This window comes from Musa acuminata, chromosome BXJ1-1 (genome assembly GCF_036884655.1).
Source record: "Musa acuminata AAA Group cultivar baxijiao chromosome BXJ1-1, Cavendish_Baxijiao_AAA, whole genome shotgun sequence".
In the NCBI taxonomy this organism is placed as follows: domain Eukaryota; kingdom Viridiplantae; phylum Streptophyta; class Magnoliopsida; order Zingiberales; family Musaceae; genus Musa; species Musa acuminata.
Window position 1 is genome coordinate 33,868,848 of NC_088327.1, and position 22,962 is coordinate 33,891,809.

General features: G+C 35.7%; 2 protein-coding genes across 2 annotated transcripts; one reads left to right on the forward strand and one right to left on the reverse strand.

Moving 5' to 3' along the window:
- Window positions 1-2,067: 2,067 nt before the first annotated feature.
- On the forward strand, window positions 2,068-3,247 carry LOC103972892 (uncharacterized). Its single transcript, XM_009387278.3, has 2 exons — window positions 2,068-2,412; window positions 2,473-3,247. The coding sequence occupies exons 1-2, from the start codon at window positions 2,218-2,220 to the stop codon at window positions 2,995-2,997; spliced, it is 720 nt and encodes a 239-aa protein (XP_009385553.2). The 5' UTR covers window positions 2,068-2,217; the 3' UTR covers window positions 2,998-3,247.
- A 6,239-nt stretch (window positions 3,248-9,486) lies between these two features.
- On the reverse strand, window positions 9,487-18,754 carry LOC135677936 (protein IQ-DOMAIN 3-like). Its single transcript, XM_065190344.1, has 6 exons — window positions 18,595-18,754; window positions 17,857-17,984; window positions 17,432-17,761; window positions 11,765-11,986; window positions 10,593-10,712; window positions 9,487-10,393 (listed from the first exon to the last, which is right to left on the reverse strand). The coding sequence occupies exons 2-6, from the start codon at window positions 17,929-17,931 to the stop codon at window positions 9,692-9,694; spliced, it is 1,449 nt and encodes a 482-aa protein (XP_065046416.1). The 5' UTR covers window positions 17,932-17,984; window positions 18,595-18,754; the 3' UTR covers window positions 9,487-9,691.
- Window positions 18,755-22,962: the final 4,208 nt, after the last annotated feature.

Below are 22,962 nucleotides of genomic sequence, written 5' to 3' on the forward strand. Positions count from 1 at the left end.
ACTGCTAAAGCTAGGAAAAGAATTAGAGAAAACATAGGTAACATTAAGTTCATAAAAGATGAAGAAAAATACTTATCAATGATATGAAGATCAATAAAAGATGAAAAAGGGTCTTTTATAAATTATTTAATAAATATTTTGTGTATAATATAGACGAGAGCGATAAGTTTAGAAATTATTTATTTATTCATAAAACTAGAGTAGATAAGGTAAAAAAAAAAAAAAAAAGATAAAAATAGGTAAGGATGATGGATTTAATATTATGTCTATTAATGTTTGGAAGAGTTAAGATGATCAAGTGATCTATTATACATATATATATATATATATGTATATATGTGTGTGTATACTATATATATATATATATATATATATATATATATATATATATATATATATATATATATATATATATATATATACATATATATATATATACATATATATATATGTACATATATATATATATGTACATATATATATATATATCATATATATATATACACATATATACATATATATACAGATATACAGGACAATGATCTATCGAAGTTGTGCTTTCTCTAATTTTCATTCTAATACTCTCATTTCTTTCAGTTAGGATAGAACAATTCCTTTTATATTTCTAATAAATTCAATTCGAACAAAAAAATTGAATTATAAAAAAACATATTAATTTGTACAATATTATTTATAAACTATTTGGCTAAGGTGCTAGTAAACGTGTCGAGGTCAATGATCATACCATTGTCAATTGGGAACAATATGCTTTCATTTTGGGTAGAATTACTCATTGCAAATGTACTTCAGAGGGTTCGTCCGTATTTTATGAATGATTGATTTAGTGCTCTCACCAAGATGGATTTCTCAACCAAATATATAGCATTGGATTTATTATCTCATATAAATTCCAGTAATTCAAATTAGTATAATAGCAAAAATAATATCTGAAATGTTAATCATCTCTTTCTATTTATTTATTTTGATTAACAAATTTTTTTAGGTTATTCTTAATGAATTAGTTAGTCGAAGGAAATTTATGTCTTTCACATCGACGACCGAGGTCGTGTAATATCTCATCTTATGTTTATCGATGATATATTTATTATCTTTTATTGAAAGGATAAACAAGTTAAGAGTCATCTCATGAAGCTGAAAACTTGATGTTCTTCGTTTCCTGGATTCATCAATGGCTATGCGAGATCCTCTTGATCATGGAAATATTTTCGTTAATAGATTGATATCATCAAGGTTTCCGAAAACCTATTAACAAAAAAGCTTCCATGGCTCTGCAGAATGTGTCACGGCTGCACAATTTTTCTTGTAGCAGACCAACATATTTTTAATACGAGTGAAGGACATCAATGGAAGATAATTATTATTAATTAATATGAACCTTGATTAAAAGTAATTTAATCTGAATTTTCTGGATTTCCAATGATACACATAATAATTAATGCTACATCAAAATTCATAACAAAAATATGCAATTTCAAATCTTAAGCCTTCAAGATTATTATTTTTATTTTTATTTGTGGTTCACAGCTGATGTTGAATTCCTTCCCCTTGTTATGTTTCCAAGCCACCACTATTTTTCTGTGTTTGCAGGTATCTGCTGTTCCACATGCGGTGCCAACAAACAGTCTCACAAGGATTATGGCAAAAGAAGGTGTTTCGTAGCATTCCCTATCTCAGCTGCTATCGATCAATGGAGGTCTAATACTTTCTGAGGACACCAAAAAAGAAGCACTCACAGTGGTGGTCACCGGGAATCCACTAGTGCTCTTTCGTGCAGGGCCCCTTTACATGAAATTTGTCCCCTACCTTGGATGTGTTCATGACCTGAGAAGCACTCTTGGCCTTGCACCACCATGTCCACCAATGAATGAACGCAGTCCATTCCTTCGATTCTGCTTCTTTGACAAACAAATGGGTGTGGATAAGGCAAAAGCAACTTCACGTTAATCCACGCCACGACTTCTATCCAGCGCAGGAAAAGAGAGATTACTCCTGGCCAAGGAATTTTGCATTTAGTATCATATCAAAATGCACAAGGCATGTGTTCGTTCGCTCCAGTCTCCGACCGGGGACCCTTGAAAGCACGATGCATGACCACATCATCGCAGGCCTTTTTATCGGAGCCTCACTCTTGCACTCACCTATCGTTTATCGATCGAGCATCTTCCTCCTGTTTTGTTACTCGTGTGCTGCAGTAGCATGAAAGCTAAGCAGCAGGTGTTGATGGCTGCAAACGCTTCATTAGGCTTCCAAGATGCCATGGACAGAATCTGGTTCCATAGGAACATTCTTTTCTTGGCGCCTACTGGATTAGACCTCCCCGCGATGAAGAAGATGACAACCTCGTCAGAGACGCAAAACTCGGAACCGGTTCCACGGTGCAACTCGCACAAGGTAATCACCATGAACTCAGGAATACATACCGACTTAGGTGCTGACATCGATGTTTGGCAGCCTAAATACAAGAACAAGAGACCAACAACATTGGTTCTTGGTTTGCGAGAACCGCCTACGGGAGTACTCCGGTCATGTCCTTCGTTCCCGACGACGAGTTCAGATCTCAAGCGTGAGAGCAGGAGCGACAGAAGAAGAAGCAGAAGAAGAAGAGCGATGAGCAGGTCGCGAAGCTACAGGAGCGTGACGGAGCTGGAGAACTACGAAGTGAAGGGTTTCATGGACCTGGGTTTTGTGTTCCGGAAGGAGGAGTTGAGCATGGAGATCATGAACATAATCCCAGGGCTGCAGCGGCTGGGAAAGGAAGGGAGAGATGACGAGGCAAGCAGAGAGGAGGAGGAGGAGGACGACGAAGGCGTGGAGAGGCCATATCTTTCTGAGGCCTGGATGAGACATGATCTCTCAGTCGTCAGCCCATCGCTGCAGCCGAGATCTCCGTATGGAGCTGACATGAAGAGGCAACTCCGTTTCTGGGCCAGAGAGGTGGCTTCTGTCATCCACCACAAATATGTCAAGAACTTGTAAGTCTTACGAATACACATAATTATACGATCTCAAAGTAATTAATCTCAAATGGGTATTATATTTTCTGTTGGATAGGATTAGAAGAAAGTGTGTTGTCATAACCCTTCATCTCTATCGACAGTTCTCAGGAGAACCCCTATTTTGTGTGCGTACATTTATGCGTGTAATGTATGATATGATAGTTGACGATGTAAAATCTGTGTGAATGAATTCTCCTCAATAAATCACAAGTTTGTGAATGATTTTTTTATTAATCCCTCGTATTAGTAAATATATTACTTAGTATTTTTCTTCTTTTTTTTTTATTCTGTAATCCCAGGAATCCATCACGTGAGAGATTGATGGAGAGTATATATATGATTCATATAATATTTACAAATTATATATATATATATATATATATATATATATATATATATATATTGCTAATATTCATATAGAAAACTCAAGTTCACTATAGTTTATATCAGTTGGTTCGAACTAAAAAGATATGTAAAAATACGTATCTTAATTTTTCTATAAACATGATGAGTTTCTAAATGATGTCACCGTCATTTAAAATATAAATAGCAAAAACTAACTATAATGATTCATAGGAAAGTTCTTTTGATTTTGTAAACATTCTAATAGACTATGATTCTCTAATTATCTAATCAATATAAGTTTATTCTGCTACCATAAAGTGTATATTCCTGTTTTTTAGCTTAAACGTAAGGTTAATTATTGTTTAAAAAAATTATTATAGTGAAATAATTTTTTTTCTGTGTCAAAATGGATTTTTCATCAAAATACTAACTCGTTACCAAAAGTAAATATTAACCAGAGCAAAAATAAATCAATAATAAAGTAAGACATCGAATTTTTACGTAAAAAACCCAATGTGAAAAAAATTACAGGACCGTAATCTACTTCAAACTTCCACTATCACTAATAATAATAATCAGTTTATAATAAGTTTTCTTCACAATAACTAGAGGATCATAATAACATCAAGAACATATATCTTGGCTCAACAATAATATTTCATAAAAAAAAAATTAAAATCTCGATAAGTAGGTATAGCATAAACGTATTTTAAATAGGATAAACTACATATTGGTACCATTAAGATTGTAGAGCTTATTGCAAGATTTTTTTATAAAAAATTTAGGTCAAAACTAATAAAGTTTAACCACTTGATCATCTATCAAAAGTCTCAAAACATTAACTTTCTCTCTCCTCTTCTCTTTTTATTATTTTTCTTATGCCGCCATAGTTTCCTCCATTCACACACCTCTTCCATCCGTCCAAGCCCACCTATGGGCTAGACCCAATAATTCTCCCCCTTCCAACTTATATGGTGGGTTGTACTAAGCCTGCTCTTCACTTACATACTTCAAGCTTCTCCTTAGGTAAAGATTTTATCAACATGTTTAATTCATTCTCATTAGTATGCATCTTTTCCGAGTGCAATTCTTTCATCTCAAATATATCAGGAATCTAGTGATATCTTACATTAATATGCTTGGATCTAGAATGATATGTTGAATTCTCGAAGACATGAATGACACTCTTATTATCATAGTAAACAGTATATCCTTCCCGTTTCAAGCCTAATTCATGTAGAAACTTTTTCATTCATAAAGCTTTCTTACAGGCTTCAGTAATTACTATGTATTCTACTTCTATGGTTGATAAAGCAATACAATTATGTAAATTAGACTGCTAAAAGATTGCTCCCCCTTACAAACCATCAAGAATCCCGAAGTGAACTTCTTGGAATTAGTATCACATGCCATGTGTACCTCTCTAGCACAGGTTCACCACTTCCGAAACATAAACACTACTTAAAAGTACCTCCTAGATATCTTAATATCCATTTCACTACTGCCCAATATTCTTTACTAATATTAGAGAGAAATTGATTGACAATTCTAATTGCATGAGCTATATCTTGTCTAGTAACAACTACAACATATATCAAACTACCTACTGTAAATGAATAAAATATTTTTTTTTCTTTTTCACTTGTAGGATATTATTTTGAACTAAACTTGAAATGACCTACAAGTCGAGAACAAATTGCTTTGACTTTACTTGTGTTAAATCTTTTAAGAACTTTTTCAATATATGTCTATTGAGATATTGAAATCTTTCCATTGTTCCTATTATGAAGAATCTTCATATCAAGTATTTGTTTTGTCAATTCTAAATCTTTTATAATAAAAGACTTAGCTCTTTTTTAAACTTCTCAATTTTACTAGCATCATGGCCAACAATCAATATGTCATCAATATATAGTAGGAGAATAATAAAATCATCATTTGAAAACTTTCTTGTAAACACATAATGATCAGATGTAGTTCTTTTGTACCCTTGACTCATGATAAAGGAATCAAACTTTTTATACTACTATCTCGGTGCTTGTTTGAGTCCATATAAGCTTTTCCTAAACTTGCACACTAGATTTTCTTTTCTCTTGACTTTAAAACCTTCTGGTTGCTCTATGTAAATTTTTTCTTCTAAGTCACCATGAAGAAATATAATTTTTACATCAAGTTGCTCAACTTGTAAATTCAAATGGGTAGCCAAACCAAGAATAACTTAGATAAAGAATATTTTTACAAGAGAAAATATTTCTTCAAAATTAATACATTTCTTCTAACTAAATCCTTTCACAACTAGTCACGCTTTGTATCTTTGTTGTGGCTATTATTTTCAGTCTTTATTTTGTAAACCCATTTATTCTTGAGAATTTTTTTCTTTTAGGCAACTTTACCAAGTCATATGTGTGGTTCTTAAGTAAGGATCTTATTTATTCTTGCATGGTTTTAACTCACTCATTCTTCATTCTTGTGCTCATGTAGAATAATTTTTTGGTAAGTTTCTGGCTCTCCCCCATTAGTAAACATAACATACTCATATGGAGGATATTTTGTAGATGGTTATCACTCTTTTGTGGATCTTCTCAATGAAATTTCAATTGGTGGTGGAGGTGTTTGCTCAAATTGTTCAATTGGTTCAATATCATCAATTGTAGAAGTATTATCACTAACATTCTCACCATAATCTTCTTTTTTTATCTCCCCCTAGATCATCATGAATTACAAGTGGAGAGATTTGACCCAAACTTCAAGGAATATAAATAGAGGTTTTTGGCTTCTCAATATTATCACCATCATCAAACAATTAGTCTTCAAGAAACATAACATCTATGCTTTTAATAATCTTCTTGTTTATTGGATCACATAATCTATACCTAAACTCTTCACGATCATATCCCAAGAAAATATATACTTTTGCCTAATTATCAAGCTGAGACCTCTCATCTTTGGGAATATAGACAAATATTTTACACCCAAAGACTCTCAAGTGATCATAAGATATAATTTTTTTCTTTCCATACTCTCTTTGGAACATCACATTTCAAATGAACTGATAGAGAAAGATTTATCAGATTAATTGTAATTCTCACAACCTTCCCCAAAAATGACTTAGGTAATTTGGCATGGGAAAGCATATACCTAATCATATCTTCAATGGTTTTGTTCATCATTTCTGTCACATTGTTTTGCTGAGGAGTTTTATGAACTATTTTCTCAAGCTTAATACCATAGAACCTATAATAATTCTCAAAAAGACCCTTGTACTTGCCACCATTACCTACTTGAACACACTTTAGATTTATGCTAGTTTATTGATATGAAACTGCTTGAAAACATCGAGTACCTGATCTTTAGATTTCAAAGCAAAAGCCCAATTTTTTTTAGAACGGTAATCAATGAAAGTAACAAAATAAAGAACACATCCAAGAGTTCTAGTTTGCTTAGTATAGACATTAGTGTGAATCAAATCAATAACATTTGATCTTCTAGATGACAGATATGTATGAAAGACAACTCTATGTATTTTTTCAACTAAGCAATGATCACAAGATTTAAGAGATGTACCTTGCAAATATGGTAAGAACTACTTTTTAGCAAGAGTTTGAAGTCCCTTTTCGCTAATATGACCAAGCCTCTTATACCAAAGATTTATGCTTTCACCCTTTTGAATTGCATTAATCTCTTCTTTGTATAGCTTAGCTTCCATGACATAACAAGAGTTTAGCTTCTTTCCTCTCGTCATAATTAAAGAACCTTTAGTGAGCTTCCATTTGCTTTCACCAAAATAGTGTGTAAATCCCTTATCATCAAATCTGCTTGTAGATATCAAGTTAAGACGAATATCTAGAACATATCTAATATCTTTGAGTATCAATTTGTCAATATCAGTCTCTAAGCAAATATCTCCAATACATATAATCTTAGATGCACTACTGTTTCCCATTTTGATATTGCCAAATCACTAGTAGTGTAAAATCTAAAAAAATTACTATGAGAAATAACATAAAATGAAGCCTTAGAGTCAATTACCCAGTTACTATCCTAAGCTACAAGACTAACACATTCGTCGTCACAAACAATAACGATATCACTTTTAGCAACAACTGTATTTGTCTCTTTCTCATTTTTCTTCCTTTTATTCTGTTATCGCTTCCAAAATATATACTCTTTCTTCAAATGACCTAGCCTATCATAGTGGAAACACTTGATATCTCTTCTAGACTTGAATCTTCCTCTATAATCATGTGGATTTCTATTATGACTTCTTCCATATCTATCTTGTTTTTAAAAAATAAATGCATCAGAAGAAGATTCTCCTTATTCTTTCCTTCTAGCATCTTCATTTAGCAAATTGTCTTTAACTATATCTATAGTTAGAGTCTCCTCTAACGTGGAGTTATAAATTATCATCACATATATTTTTCAACTTTCCAATAAAGACTTGAGAAATAACAATTCTTACATCTCATCATTTATATTCATTTTTATAGCAATCAACTTATTTGCAAGACTCTAAAATAGACTTATATGCTTAATAATATTATCAACATCTTTATTCTTCAAATTGATAAGCCTTCTGAGGAGAGAAATTATATTTCTTACTGTCTTTTTCATAAAGAGATTTTTTAACATTTGCCAAGCAACATCTGGTTTTATCAAAACTATGCTCATGTAAATTTATATATATATCCTTCTTCTAATGTAGGCAATAGCTTTTCTATGTTGAATCTCTCATTCTTATATTCCATAGTAGAATGTTTATCTTTAATTTTGATGGGCTTATACAAATCTTTGTAATAAAGTAAATTTTTCATCATACACCTCCAAATGGAATAATTTGATGAGTTCAATTTAATCATGACTCTTCCATTTCAATCACAAAAGAAAAACTAGCATCAAATAACCTAGTTTTGATACTACTTAATTGGGAAAAACTATTATAATGGAACATTTTTTCTCTTTTTTAATATCAAAATGAGTTTCTCATCAAAATACTAACTTATTACGAAAAATAAATATTAACTAACATAAATAGTAGAATAATTAATTAATCATAAAGTGAGACACCAAATTTTTACATGAAAAACCCGGAAAAATCACGAGACCGCAATCCACTTCAAACTTCAACTATCACCAATTATGATAATAGATTTATAATAATTTTTTTCTAAAATAATTAGAGGATCATGATAACATCAAGAATACATATTTTGATTTAACAATAACACATCATCATCATCACCGATGTATTTCATGAAAGAAATTTTTTAAATTTCACCAAGTGAATATAGCATAAAAGCATTTCAAAGAGGAGAAATCGTAGATCGGTACCGTTAAGATTGTATAACTTATTATAAAAATTTTTACATAAAATTTGGATCAGAATCGATAAATTTAACCACTTTATCGACTAACAAAAAAAACCCCAAAACCTTACCTTTCTCTCTCCTCTCCCACTCGCGCACGTCTCCACTTCCCTATTTCTTTTTTTTTCGTTTTTTTAATAAATCAGATGTGAGGTTAAGCCCACCCACCAATTATGATATTTTAGACTTCTTTTGTAAATAGTTTTTGTACTCATAGACTATTTGGGATAGTGTCGTTGTTTGTCATTGTAAATAATTTTGACAATAAAACCTGATACATAGTTAATTGAAATAAATATGCAATTAACTATAACCGATCGGGTTATTGTTTTCATTCGGACTTCATAATTCGTTGAGGAAATTCTTGCAATGTTAACTATTTTATTTACGTTATTTTGGATGATCTAATTTTTGTTTATGGAACCCAAATGCAATGGAGTTTATGATGACCAAACTTTGCCCAAAGAGGTGGTGAATTAGTGTGGATACTTTGGTCATTGTAAAAATATCAGAATAATAATATGCATGTGTGGTATGATGATCTTGTTAATCCAAAAGCTCGTCTAGAAGATCTTTCAAAATCTAACTAAAGCATGAATACTCGAGGAAGACAAATAAGATCCTTGCATGATCTCAAATGTTTTCCTATTATATGCATCCTGAAACGCTATGTTCGTACCAAACATGGTCAGATCTCAAGATATGACAGCATAAAATCATCAAGTGGAAGGCAACAGATGACAGCAGAACATCAACAGTTGTCTCAATGTCTGTTCTTAGTTCCATATGTTCAGAAACAATACACAAGAAAGCTCAAGAAATCATAGAAATAGTTGTGCAATCCACCTCAAACTGCTCTCACTCAAGACCAATTTCACACCAATATCGATAGTACAATAAACAAGTTCGGTGTTTGCACCATACTCACCACCAGGCACTTCTGTCAGTTGCTGCTAGAGCAGGCTACCTGCTCCCACCGTTGCTTGTTTGCTCGACGCACGTAGTTACATCTTTCAGTGGGGCAACATCCAGTTTCGGAGGACTTGAATTGCGCCTAATTCTTGCTGGAGACAATATGCTGCACTTATCCGCCACTGGATACGAAAGATGCTTCTTTACCGCATTAACAGATCCCCTCTCGGGAGTTTCCACATTGTTATTTGGTGGCCTCTGGAACCGAGATTTGGCCCTTGCTGATTCTGTCGATGCCAAGTAGCTTGGGATGCTGGGAGAGCTTGCTAGGCTTGCATCATCCCCGAATGATGACCCTGCAATACTTTGCCTCCTTCGACGCCCTGATTGCAAGCTGGCCATGCTTCTCGAGTCGTCAGTGGCGGCAGCTCTTGAGCTCACTGATTTCTCTTTTCCTGCAGATGAGTGTTTGGAAGGGGGTGTCAAGGGTGAATGGTGGCTGGAGGAATGGCTTGACTTCTGATGATCCACTGGAGTCCTTTGCAAATTGGTATCCTGATGTGCATATAATTTGATTATTTGCTCCCCAACTCTTGGGCTTGCTTTCTTTGCGTGGTCATTGACATCTTTGTTTATTGCATTGTAGTTCTCCCATGGCCTAGATACCATCCAGCGCTCCAACCAGCTCCAACCCCATTGTGGATTGTTTGGGTTTGTGAATGTCGGGGTTACTTCTCTTGAAGAGTTCTTCCACTGCTTCAGAGCAACTCTTCTGGGGTTAAATCTTTATATCGACTACTTTATGCAATTAGGAACTATGAAAAACCAAAGTTATATATATGGAAAAAGTAGATTTTTAGTTTGAAAATGGAACTGATACCACCAAGACATAGAACTCAAGGATCGAGAACAACAAGGACATTTAAGAAAATGTGGAGTCAATGCCCAGTACCTGATGAGAAAATGCATACGCTAGTGCCCTTTCTCTTCTTATAGCAGCCTCTTGCTTGTTAACTAGATTTGCTTCGATTTGTTCTTTTGACCAGAGACTGTCATCCCATTCCTCTCCTACCTAGTACCATCAAAAACAAAAAAGAGCTCTCATAAGTCAATGTGAAAAGAATTTAAATGTTAAAAGACATAGGCACCACATTATTGATGCAAATAATATATTTCCTTTTCTTGAAGAAACAGTTTCAAATATAGCTACAGCTTGATTAAACAGCTCAATAGGAATACTTAATATTTGAGATCATTTAAAGAGGCAGTCCTTCACTTTGAAGTGGAAATTACAAGTTACATGAATTGAATGTGCACTATGTTGCAATCAGATCCTGACTGTAAATTATGTTGCAGTCAGATTATATACTGGACTCTTTTTTCTGCTTATTAATCTAAATAATCATTTAATTCTTAACCTATGCTGCACATTTATTTCTTACTTTGCACATTTATCATACTGCACCTTTAGAGAAAGACCAAAGAAATTTATACTACAAAACAATCAAAAGAATATTTTTGCCTCTTGGTTTAATCAGCGATATCGCCTTCAATTGGCGAAAAAAAGGCAACTCAACATATAAGGTTCTACTTCTACACACATGGGTTCTGAGGAGCATATGCAACCCTACCCGAGTAGGTTATACTCTCTATAATAATACACTACTGTGATATTGCCCAATTGGCAAAGGATAAACCTTGCCATGGTCTGGCAGGAAGATGTTCATGCAACCAATCCCAAGTAGTTTGGAACAAACTACTCATTGTTGTAAAATAAATTAATGAATGACGAAGGTGTGTTACATCCATCTAGACTCCACTGAAATGTCCCTTTGACTACTTACAATAATCTACACCTAGCTGAACATACTTTACCATAACCAACAGTAATCTTTGTGCAGATAGTGTTTGCATCCATCCAGATTCCATTTAAATGTCCTTTTGACTACTTGCAAACTACAATATAGATCTAGCCAAACATACGCCACCATAACTATCGGTGATCTTCATGCATATCAGTTATCTTGGTGCAGATAGTGTTTTGATGGATAGGCAGATAGCTATAAAAAACCGAAGCATGAATAGATTTTGTATAATTAGTGGAAAATGAATTTAGGCATTTACTTTTTGTTTCTCAAGTTCCATTTCATGTTTCAGCTGTAGCTGCCTTTGCAGAGCTTGGTTTTCTTCTCTCATTCTGATCCTCCTTGAGCGTATCTGTGACTGAACTCTGGCCAGTGTTTGCATGCAGTGTAATGTGTTTGACGTCTGATGCTTGGCAGCATTACCGTCAACTAATGTCTTCAACCTGACAAGTCTCCTCAAGCCTTGCAGTGCTATCCTTGCCTGATGAAAGGTTTAGGCATAAAAGTAACAATTCAAATTGAAGAATAAACTGAGAAAAAAAAACAAAAAGTAGCTTCACATAGCAGGGACAACTGAAGAAGCAAAGCTTAGAAGATTACATTTGACACAAGATGGTCACCATTACAAGTCTGATTCTAGACCGTATTATCACGGACAAACTTCTAAACAAGATGTTGGATGTAATGCTTATGTGTGTCCGTGTCTTTTGGCATGTTCATGCCTTGTACAGCATATAGAGGGGCGGCCGAAGGCTTTAAAGTCCCATTTGAGTTAGGTTGGTGGCCTCTTAAGGCTTGTAAATAAAGGTTGTGTCATGTGGACACGTGCGAGAGCTTTTCGGTCTATAATGGACCATTTTACCCTTTGTTGTGCAACTGTTCAGAGCTTGTAAAGTCTGTTTGTAATTTGCATTGTCTATGAAGTGTTTTTCGGACATGTTTGCTTGTGGATCCCGATTGAGGTGTTCTCTTTAACCCGTTCTCTCTTTTGTTGGTCCTAAGGGACAATGGGAGGCTTCGGGGAGGCTAACCTTTGCGGACGGACGCGCGAGGGTGCCGCACAACTTAGGCAAAACCAGCTAAGTCCGTGACAGATGGTATCAGAGCGGGACAAGCACTCATAGAAACACTTGACATGCAAACGTGGGGGACCTAGCGGGGCTACGTTGAGGGCAGTCAGCAACGCGCGACCGTTTGAGGGAAAACGGGCATGGAGATGTAGGGAAAAGAGTCGCTCAGAGGAGCGGGCATCTAACATTGGCATTCAGAGGAATGGCTAACCCTTCGCGCAAGAGGCACCACGAGAACAAGCAAGCTTGGAAGAATGCGGAGCGCACAAAGGTTGGGATGGCTGAGTTTGAGCTACGGCTCAACGTTGACAACTATACTTGATGGTGCTCAAGGCAAGCGAGGCGCTTGGCAAAGGATGAGACCATGCAAAGTGGAATGAGTTGCTCAGCGACCGAAAGAGTTGTGCAAAGCTCACAGAGGTGAGGGGAATTGCTAACTCGAAGAATTCGGTACTCATGCATGGGCTTGTATGCGGACGATGGAATGTTCGTGGCCATCCCAAGGCGACCGAGACTCGGCGCCATGGAGCATTGAAACTTTCTCTTCGGCATGCGAAGGATACGTCCGGAGGAGGCTGAAGTGTGCAACGAGTTCAGCATGTTGCTAGGCCTCGAGGGGTGCAGCGGTGGCTGTATTGACGTGGAGGCGCAATCTAGCAAGTGCGTTTGCAAGAGGCAGAACAATGCACAGTTTGTTCAGCAGATCGGAGTAGTCCAAGGGGATGGTGGTCTCCGAAACGAAGAGAGATGTTGCTCCAACGGGACAGTTATCCAGGAGGGATAAGTCTCGGCTCTCCAGAGGGAGAATCATGTGAGACGGACTTCACATGTTGAGGAGGAGTACCTCACAAACAACAACTCCACGAAGCTCGATGGACTAAGCAAGCAGCGAGGAGTTATCGCATGATCTCGCTCGAGAGAATGCATTGGTGGATGCATTGCAAGATCAAGTGGGGGAGCGACCTGAAGCAACTTAAATGAAGGCACACTTAGAGTCGATATGGAGATCGGACTCAAGGGAGGGCTGACCCGTGGAATGGTGGGCGCGAGGGCCACCATCGACTCAATGCAAAAACGAGGAGCGGAGCAACTTGGGTGTAACTTGGCGAAGTACCCAAGCCGCATGAAGGGAGCCAGCAGAGAAGTTGGAACATGGAGCAGAGGCACAGTGCTTTCCTTAGATAGAGGTCAAGGACATGAACTCTTGCAGAGGCAAGAGCAGGATCATGTTGTTCCATGGGTTCTTCATTCTGACGGAGTGGACTCATCTTGCATGGTGCCAAAGACGAAGGGAGCTTCTGGGCACATGCACCTTATCTCGGAGGAGCATTTGATGGAGGAACTAAGGTGACTCAATTTGCAGAGGCGAAGTTGAGTTCAGAAGACCTTAGCACGGGGCAAGAGGATGCAGAGGCGGGTACTCTTGAAGAATATGCCACAGTGTTGCCATTCGAGTTACTATGAAGGAAGCAGTGCGCAGCGGAGATTGTGCTGGTAGGGGCAGAGGCCCAGGATCCAGGCAATGGTGCACAAATTACAGCGAAGTCGGTGGACTTCGGGAGCTACTAGGCGACGGACTGTCCTAGAGCGGTGCTTCATCTAGGTGTGACCCAAGAATGGGTGGATGAAGGTCGATTGCCAAAGGAGCGAACAAAATCGAAGGTGGAAGAGGCCCTGCGATGTATTGGCAAAGGCCACACATGGAGGGTTCACAATTCGAGTTTATTCCACAGGGATCAGAATGCAATGGAGATGTCACCAGGAGGCGACATGGTGCAGCGGATCGTGGTGGAACAGTTCGTGGCAATGCGATACACACAATCTAGACCCGTGAGGGACTAGATCATATGGAGGTATGATCGGGAGCTACTGGAAGCTCCACTTCGGTGAACAACACGACGGCGAGAAGGGCTATGGATTCAAGGAGTGAAGGCCATGGTACCGCAGAGGCGGGTCTTCCGTGCGTGCATCGAATTTTGCATCGGATGAAAACCTTGGTCATCGGCATATGGGGGTTGTGTTCCACCAAGGGAAAAAGTTCGAATGCAAGTACCAGTGAGTCCCATGAGAGGGACTTGATCATGCAGAGGTATGATCGAAGCAGCTGGAGAGTTGGACTGCTCCAGAGCTCATATTCGCTTAAGGGAGCCCGACAAGTCAAAGGACAAGGTCGAGTAAGCGAACGTTGCTACCAAGGAAGCTAAGGAGAACAGAATCGGTGCAAACCCTATAATGTGATGGCAGAGGCCATGCATGGGAGTTGCAGTCTGTCTTTCCATCGACCAAACAGACTGCTTGAAGAACACAGAGGTGTTGAAGCAGGAGGTCGAAAGTGGCGAGGAAGCGACGACGAGTCCAGAGGGACTTAGCTACCCAAAATCAAGAATCAGTTAGAATGGAGGTGGACTCAGAGGAGTGCCACGGAGACATATCTACTGATCGTGAAGAAAAGGGATGCAGATGCGAGGCGACGGATAGTAGGGCCATGGGCATGTCAGCGCCATGGTACCGTAGAAGCGGGACTTCCGTGCAAGTCATTGATCCCTTGCTCTCATGGAGGGAGAGCGCTTGGTCGTGAAAGGGGCCGAGGAGGTGAAGCATGCAGAGGCAATCTCCAAGTACCGAGACAAGGCTGAAGGGCAGAGGCCAAGAAACTTCGTAAGACCGGTGTCAACAAGTTTCTCATCAAGATAGCCGTAAGTGAAGGACTCCGGGTCATGCAGGAGTGCACGACCAAGGAACGAAGCAAGCAGTACGCGATGCTGTACCTTTGCTACTCAGTGGAGTAGGCGGTAGGGTTGATGGAGAAGACGGTACAATCCCAGAGGCGACCTCATCTATCAGAGAATTACTCCAAGTTGGGGTGAAAACTTCCTGCATTCCAGAAGTTCGATGGCATTGAGAAGGTGAATAACAGTAGCTAACTCAACGCAATGAGTGCAAACACTTCAAGTGCTTCAGAAGTGTGAGCAAAGAGCAGGCGAAGGCTAGTAACCAGCTCAATGCATGAAGTACAACCTCGAGGAGGCGGGCGAAGTCAAGTAACCTTTGCCTTCTAAACTCTTAAAAGGATGGGCGAAACTGAGTACCCCAATTCTCTTATCTATCCAGCAGAGGAGCTCTGCACAAGTTCAAAGACCCTTCGAAGATAACGGAAGACAATAGTTGTCAAATCCTCACCAACGGTGATCAGTGCTATTGAGAGTAGATTGTCCGCTTCATTTCCCAACGAAATGCTAATCGAAAGCAGAAGTGATGCGAACCTACTTGGATGTGACAACTAACTGAAAGAAGAGTCAATGAGCAGATTTTGTGGAGGAAGGACCCAAAACTTCAGAAGGTTGCGAGACGATGCTCGTTAAAGCTCCAACAAGCATCCACCCAGTTCAAGCAGCATGAGAAAATTTTGAGAGACTGGCGCAGTAAGGATGGTCTTTTCCTTCATCTGGGAGATCCGCAAGAATCAACAAGGATCAACACAACTCAGCCAACCCCACACCAGAGTCAGAGTCATTGGTGAGTTGAAGCAGCATGGCGGATCAAAGGTTCGACTACTAAAAAAACAGCAGCGGAGAGCAGCTGGGAGCCAGGAGGCGCATTGTAGCTGGAGCGGAAGATTGAAGACTCAGCAAAGGCGAAGAGTTGCAGTGTTCACAAAGGCTTCGACGAGGACGTCGAAGGGATAAGTGGGGGAGAATGTCACGGACAAACTTCTAAACAAGATGTTGGATGTAATGCTTATGTGTGTCCGTGTCTTTTGGCATGTTCATGCCTTGTACAGCATATAGAGGGGCGGCCGAAGGCTTCAAAGTCCCATTTGAGTTAGGTTGGTGGCCTCTTAAGGCTTGTAAATAAAGGTTGTGTCATGTGGACACGTGCGAGAGCTTTTCGGTCTGTAATGGACCATTTTACCCTTTGTTGTGCAACTGTTCAGAGCTTGTAAAGTCTGTTTGTAATTTGCATTGTCTATGAAGTGTTTTTCGGACATGTTTGCTTGTGGATCCCGATTGAGGCGTTTTCTTTAACCCGTTCTCTCTTTTGTTGGTCCTAAGGGACAATGGGAGGCTTCGGGGAGGCTGACCTTTGCGGACGGACGCGCGAGGGTGCCGCACAACTTAGGCAAAACCAGCTAAGTCCGTGACAGTATGTTGAACCATAAATAACACTAAAATCTTTGAAAAGCCAGCTCATTGTTAAACACATTCATGAACGCATAAAGAAAATCGCAGATCAGGCCATGCATACATAGTTGATGGTAGGAAGACATTGTTGGCTCTACATCGTACCAAAAACACATGATTTAAGGAATCAGAATGGGAGGAACCAATTATTAAAGAGCTTGTAAGAAAACATAAAAAGATGGGGGCAGTTTAGTGTTGTTTTCATACACATGTTAGATGAATCTAATTTCATACACAGTAAATTAGATTCATCTGTTTCCCAAAAGTGCCCAATATCAATATATCAAAATTATTGTAAAGCTCTACAAAGTTCCTTTGACAGAAGACCATTAAATTCACACATCATCTTAACAAAACCTTATAGTATCTATAGCCATCGATTAAATAACAAAAATAGATCGAAAGAGATAAGTTAATCTATCAAGAAAATTACAGCATGTAGGACCATGCAAGGCCTTCTTTCTTTGTTACCCAATAATAACAGAAGGAAGTTAAGTAACCCTAAATTGCATTCTTTATTAGCATGCCTTATGTTTCTGAATGAAAATCTATGTAGCCAACTTTTGCTTCATAAAAGACTTCCATATCTAGTGAACTGTGAAATCTACAAACGAATCAAGCATGGAAGAACCAAACTTATACAATAAGATCGAATCAAGTATAATGATGTTATACCAGGTACCCACGAAAAGCAGTCTGGATCTTGATTGCTGCAGCCGCTTCTCTCGACTTGCCCATAAGTCTTGTGATGGTGAGTCCAACAACCGCTGCCGCAGCCTGAGCAGCAACATCTGCAGTTTCTGCTGCAGCAGCACTGGTGAGAGCCACATTGTAGGCATTCTTGCTGTGTTCATCCTCCACTTTCACCAATTTAATGCCCTGTGAAAGATGACAATCCGGCGGTTTGGTGGCATCAGTAAATGATTTCTCTGCCACTTCAGAAGGGACCGGAAGATAATGTTTGGGTCTCCTCAATTTCCATTTCCTCTTAGATTTGTGGCTCTTCTGGTTAAATGAAGAAGAAAGTAAACAACTTGATGACAAAAGAATTTGACAGGGACATCTCAGAAGCCAGAGGAAACCTGAATAAGAATTCTAACCTGGGTTTTTTTCTCATTGCTCTCAGGGTTGAATGCTCTGCTGACAGCAATAAACCACTTCCCTCTCCTTCCCATGTCGTTCTTCTTCCTCCTCCACTTGTACTACTGGATGACCCCCGTGCGCAATCCTGGATATAATAATAAATAAGAAAGCTAGTTAAGACCAAATCTCAACTCTTTTGCATTTATTTGATCCATCGGAAACAAAGAACACCAAGTGAAACATATATGCGCTTCTCCCAGAAATCAAAACATTGTACATCAGAAATACTTAATTTTTCTTTCCTCCTCACGAAGAGGGGAAACTTTAGAAAGGCCAACCAATAAACAGCATGAAAATTACTGAGCTTTCACTCAAAAACCGAAGCTACAACAATAAACTCCCGAGCTAAAGAGATCCTCCTTTTTCAGTCTCTGGGAGGTTCTATCAGAGGTACGAACAACTCTTTTGCATTTATTTGATCCATCGGAAACAAAGAACACCAAGTGAAACATATATGTGCTTCTCCCAGAAATCAAAACTTCGTACATCAGAAATATTTGATTTTTCTTTCCTCCTCACGAAGTGGGGAACCTTTAGAAAGGCCAAACCAATAAACAGCATGAAAATTACTGAGCTTTCACTCAAAAATCGAAGTTAGAACAATGAACTCCCGAGCTAAAAAGATCCTCTATTTTCAGTCTCTGGGAAGTTCTAGCGGAGGTACGAACTTTAAGAGAGAAGCAGCAAACGTTTACCAGGTCCAGTTGGTGGTGGTGGAACCGCCGGACCTCCGAGGAGCGCAGCTTTCCCCCGTTTTCTGGAACGAAAGAGAAAAAGTTCCTCGTTCGGTCGACAGGGAGAAGGAATAGGAAACAGGGCGACGAAGACAAGAAGGCGAGAAGGGAACCTGCAGGCAAAAGGAGAGCAGACACCAGCGTGGAGAGCACAGCCACCGCAGCTGGCGCTCCCCCGGCGACGGGCCCCACGGTCGCCGTGGCGCAGCGGGGTGGGGCCCGCACGCCCACTCCCTTGACAGCAGAACGCAGCTGTCGCCATCTACAGATTGCGATCACCGATCTTGCATCGATGACAGTCACTGTCGTCACCTGGGAAGTTGGTGATGGGCAACGTCGATCGTCTTTGACCGTTGGTTTGTCGATGTCCATTCATCAGGAATTTGCTGTAATAAAAAAAATATAAATAAAAAAATAAGAAAGTCTTTTAGTTTAATAAAATTCCTCTCTTTTTACCAAAATTATCCCTCGTAGGGTCTCGAATTTTTAAAATAAAAAAAGTAAACCCTCAATTATTTTTTTTATTTTTATTTTACTTCAAAAGCTAAAACTTTCAAAAACCTTTAAATGGATAAAATTATAATTCATGAAGTTTATTTGATATTTTCAATTCCTCGTTTCTTCTCTTCCGGTAACTAAGTTTCTCTCCTTTAGTTTCTCCTTTAATATATTAGATTTGACTAATATAAAAATGATAATGTGACAACCATGTATCAAAAAGATTTATGTGTTATTCATAGAACAAACTTAGGTGACAACATTAGATTAGCTAGTGACACATGTCTTTCAAATTTTTTTTATTAAAACTTAATATGAATAACTTTTTAGATATAATTCGATAAAATATCATGCTCGTTTCCAAATGTGTTGTCCAAAAAAAACTCATGATTTAGACCTACTTATATTATTTTTGGGACAATTCAAAAGCAATGTAATTGTGTCAAATAAAAACAAATTAAAATTATCCTGAAACCTTTGAACTGTTATTAGATGGACAAGAATATAACTTTTTTTAATTTCAGATAATTTATTTGGTTTTTAAATATTTTCATATTGTGAATACTCTAATTTTTAAATTTTATATAAAATTTAATGATTTCATATAATATTTTATAACATTTGAGCTTCTTTGTTGAAATTTTGGTAACCCACTTATAATTTTTTTAGATATAATTCAAAAATAATATAACTAGGTCAAACAAAATCAAAACAAGTTAAAATTTTTAGAAAACCTTTGACAAAAATATTATTATTTTTATTTTAGAATATTTATTTGATATTTTTCTAGTATTTTCATATTATGAATACTGGTGGTATTTCTAATATTCTTTACAATTTGACAAAATGTCACCACAACAAATAATACTTTTAGCTACAGTTATTTATTTGTATATCCTTGTACTTTTAACTGGAGCTATATATATATATATATATATATATATATATATATATATATATATATATATATATATATATATATATATATATATATATGTATGTATATATGTATATATGTATGTATATATGTATATATATATGTATATATGTATATATGTATATATGTATATATGTATATATATATGTATATATAAGATATAACTATGGGTTTTGCAACTGCAGGTAAAGGTCTACATGTTAGATATTTTTTCCCTTCAAATGAAGACCACATCAATAGTTCATATATCACTAAATTTCCATAACTCGAGTAATAGATGCTTTTATCTTACGAATAAAAATCACCGTAATAGTTTAGTTATTATCGTGATTATTCAACTACACACATTTATCCTGTAAAGAAAAACCACTGTAATAGCTTAGTTATTACTGTAATTATCTAATTACAGTAGTAGATTTTATTATTCAATTACAGTAATAATTTATATATTTATACTATTATTCCTTTATATAAATAAGTACTTTTATATAATGAAAGATAATTACTATGATATACTAACCACAATGATAGCTCGCAATTCATAAATAAAAAAATAAATATATATATATATATATTAATCATATTAATTGATATAAAAATTATAGTATCAATCTCCGGTACAGTACATCCAATGTCATATATAGATACACTGAAAGCTTTCGATAGCATAACATCAAAAAAGTTACAAAAGATATCATTCCTAATGCTTCTCTCAAAATAAGATGGCTATATTATTATTAAATATATAAATATAAATATAAAAATCATATGATAAAAGATTTTTTTTTTAATTTATCCTATATTATTTATTCGAGAAGCTCTTTCATCCAACAACATTTGCGATTGAATTCGCGTTTCTTTCATATCTTGAGCACTTTTTTTTTAAGTTTTCATTTACTTATCGAATTTCTTCGTCTTTCTAGTATATAGTCGATGAGATCTGAATACTATGAATTCATATGAAAGAGATGGACTTATGTTATAAGATCGAATATCTTTTAATACTTAAGAAATGATATCTTAACTTAGTGGAGGAATATCTGCGACTTAAGATTCTTTATTGTTATTATAATAAAAACAAACATATTCTTAAAAAAAGTTAAAATTAACCAAAATAAAAAAAATGACATCCGTAATGAAAAGATCTAAAGATACATAAAATTACTTCAAAAGTTGAATTCCTAGTCAAAATAAAGTAACTTGTGCTCGCATAATTTACCCCCACAAACGTAGATTATTATTCTTAAAGCAACATTGGTTACGTTGTAAACTTTTTTCTAGCTAGTCTTTGGACCACACTTTTAAAATAGATTTTAAACTTATTTAGAAGCTCAAATGTTACCAAATATTGAATGAAAGCATTGGTATTTTGTTAGAAAATTAAAGAAATTAAAAATTTCCAGAGTATTCATAATTTGAAAAATACTCTAAAAATATCAAATAAATTTTCTAAAATTATATATATATATATATATATATATATGTATACATATATATATGTGTATATATATATATATATATATGTATACATATATATATGTGTATATATATATATATATATATGTATATATATATACACACACACATATATATATATATATATATATATATATATATATATATATATATATATATATATATATATATATATATATATATGTCTATCTAAAAGCAATTGAAAAGTATAAGTGGTTCTAAATCATGATTTTTTAGTCTAACCTATTTAGAAGCTCAAACATTACGAAATATTCCATGGAGGCATCAAATTTCGTCAAAAAATAAAAAAATCTAAGTATTCATAATATGAAAATATCAGAAAAATATCAAATAAAATCTCTAAAATAAAAAAAATTATAAATTTGTCCATCTGGGAGCAATCCAAAGGTTTCCTAAGAAGTTTCCATCTGTTTTAATCAAGTTCTGATCCTATTATACTACTTTTGAATTGCCCTGAAAAACATGTTTTTTGAAACACATATTCAGAATATTTTTGAAAATTGTATAGAAACTCAAATGTTACACAATAAATATTGAAGGAAAGCATGACATTTTAACAAATTTTATCAAAAATTAAATAAATTAAAAAAAGTCAGAGTATTCACAATCTACAAATATTAGAAAAATATCAAATGAATTTCTTAAAATAAAAATAGTTGTTATATTTTTGTCCATCTAAAAGCAATTCAAAGGTTTCATGAAAATTTCAATTTGTTTCCATCAGGTTTTGACCTACTTATGTTGTTTTTGAACTGTCTTTAAATCATGATTTTTTTTATATTACAATTTCAGAATAAATTTTAAACCTATTTAGAAATTCAAATGTTGAATGCATCAAATTTTATCAAAAATTATTTTTTTTTTAAATTAGAATATTTATAATCTAAAAATATCAAACACACATCCCAAAATAGATTTAAGTTGTAATTTTGTTCATCTGGGAGCAATTCAAAGGTTTTCTGATAGTTTCAACTTGTTTTCACCAGGCTTTGACCCCAAAAATAATATAAGTGGGTCTAAGTCATGATTTTTTGGACCACATATTTGAGATATGCTTGAAACCTTTTTAGAAACTCAAATTTACAAAATATTAAATGAAAGTCAAATTTTGTTAAAAAGTAAAGAAATAATAAAAATTCAGATCAGAAAAATATCAGCTAAATTTTTTAAAATATAAAAGTTATGTATTTATCTATCTATCTATCTATATGTCTGGAAGCAACTGAAATGTTTCTTGAAAACTTTTAACTTGTTTTGATCCAATTATACTATTTTTTGAATTGCCCCAAAACTGTGTCTAAATCATAGTTTTTTTTTTACCACACTTTTAGAATAGGTTTCAAACCTATTTAGAAACTATTTTAAGTGAATCTAACTTTTTAAGTCTCAAAATCAAT

What these genes read in the sequence shown, in the direction of transcription:
- LOC103972892 (XM_009387278.3), top strand. Translation starts at nt 2,218, where the DNA reads ATGAAAGCTAAGCAGCAGGTGTTGATGGCTGCAAACGCTTCATTAGGC. An exon ending in CACGGTGCAACTCGCACAAG is followed by an intron (nt 2,413 to 2,472) that starts GTAATCACCATG and finishes GATGTTTGGCAG; the next exon opens with CCTAAATACAAGAACAAGAG.
- LOC135677936 (XM_065190344.1), bottom strand. Translation starts at nt 17,931, where the DNA reads ATGGGAAGGAGAGGGAAGTGGTTTATTGCTGTCAGCAGAGCATTCAAC. An exon ending in GCAATGAGAAAAAAACCCAG is followed by an intron (nt 17,762 to 17,856) that starts GTTAGAATTCTT and finishes TCATTTAACCAG; the next exon opens with AAGAGCCACAAATCTAAGAG. An exon ending in CTGCTTTTCGTGGGTACCTG is followed by an intron (nt 11,987 to 17,431) that starts GTATAACATCAT and finishes ACCTTTCATCAG; the next exon opens with GCAAGGATAGCACTGCAAGG.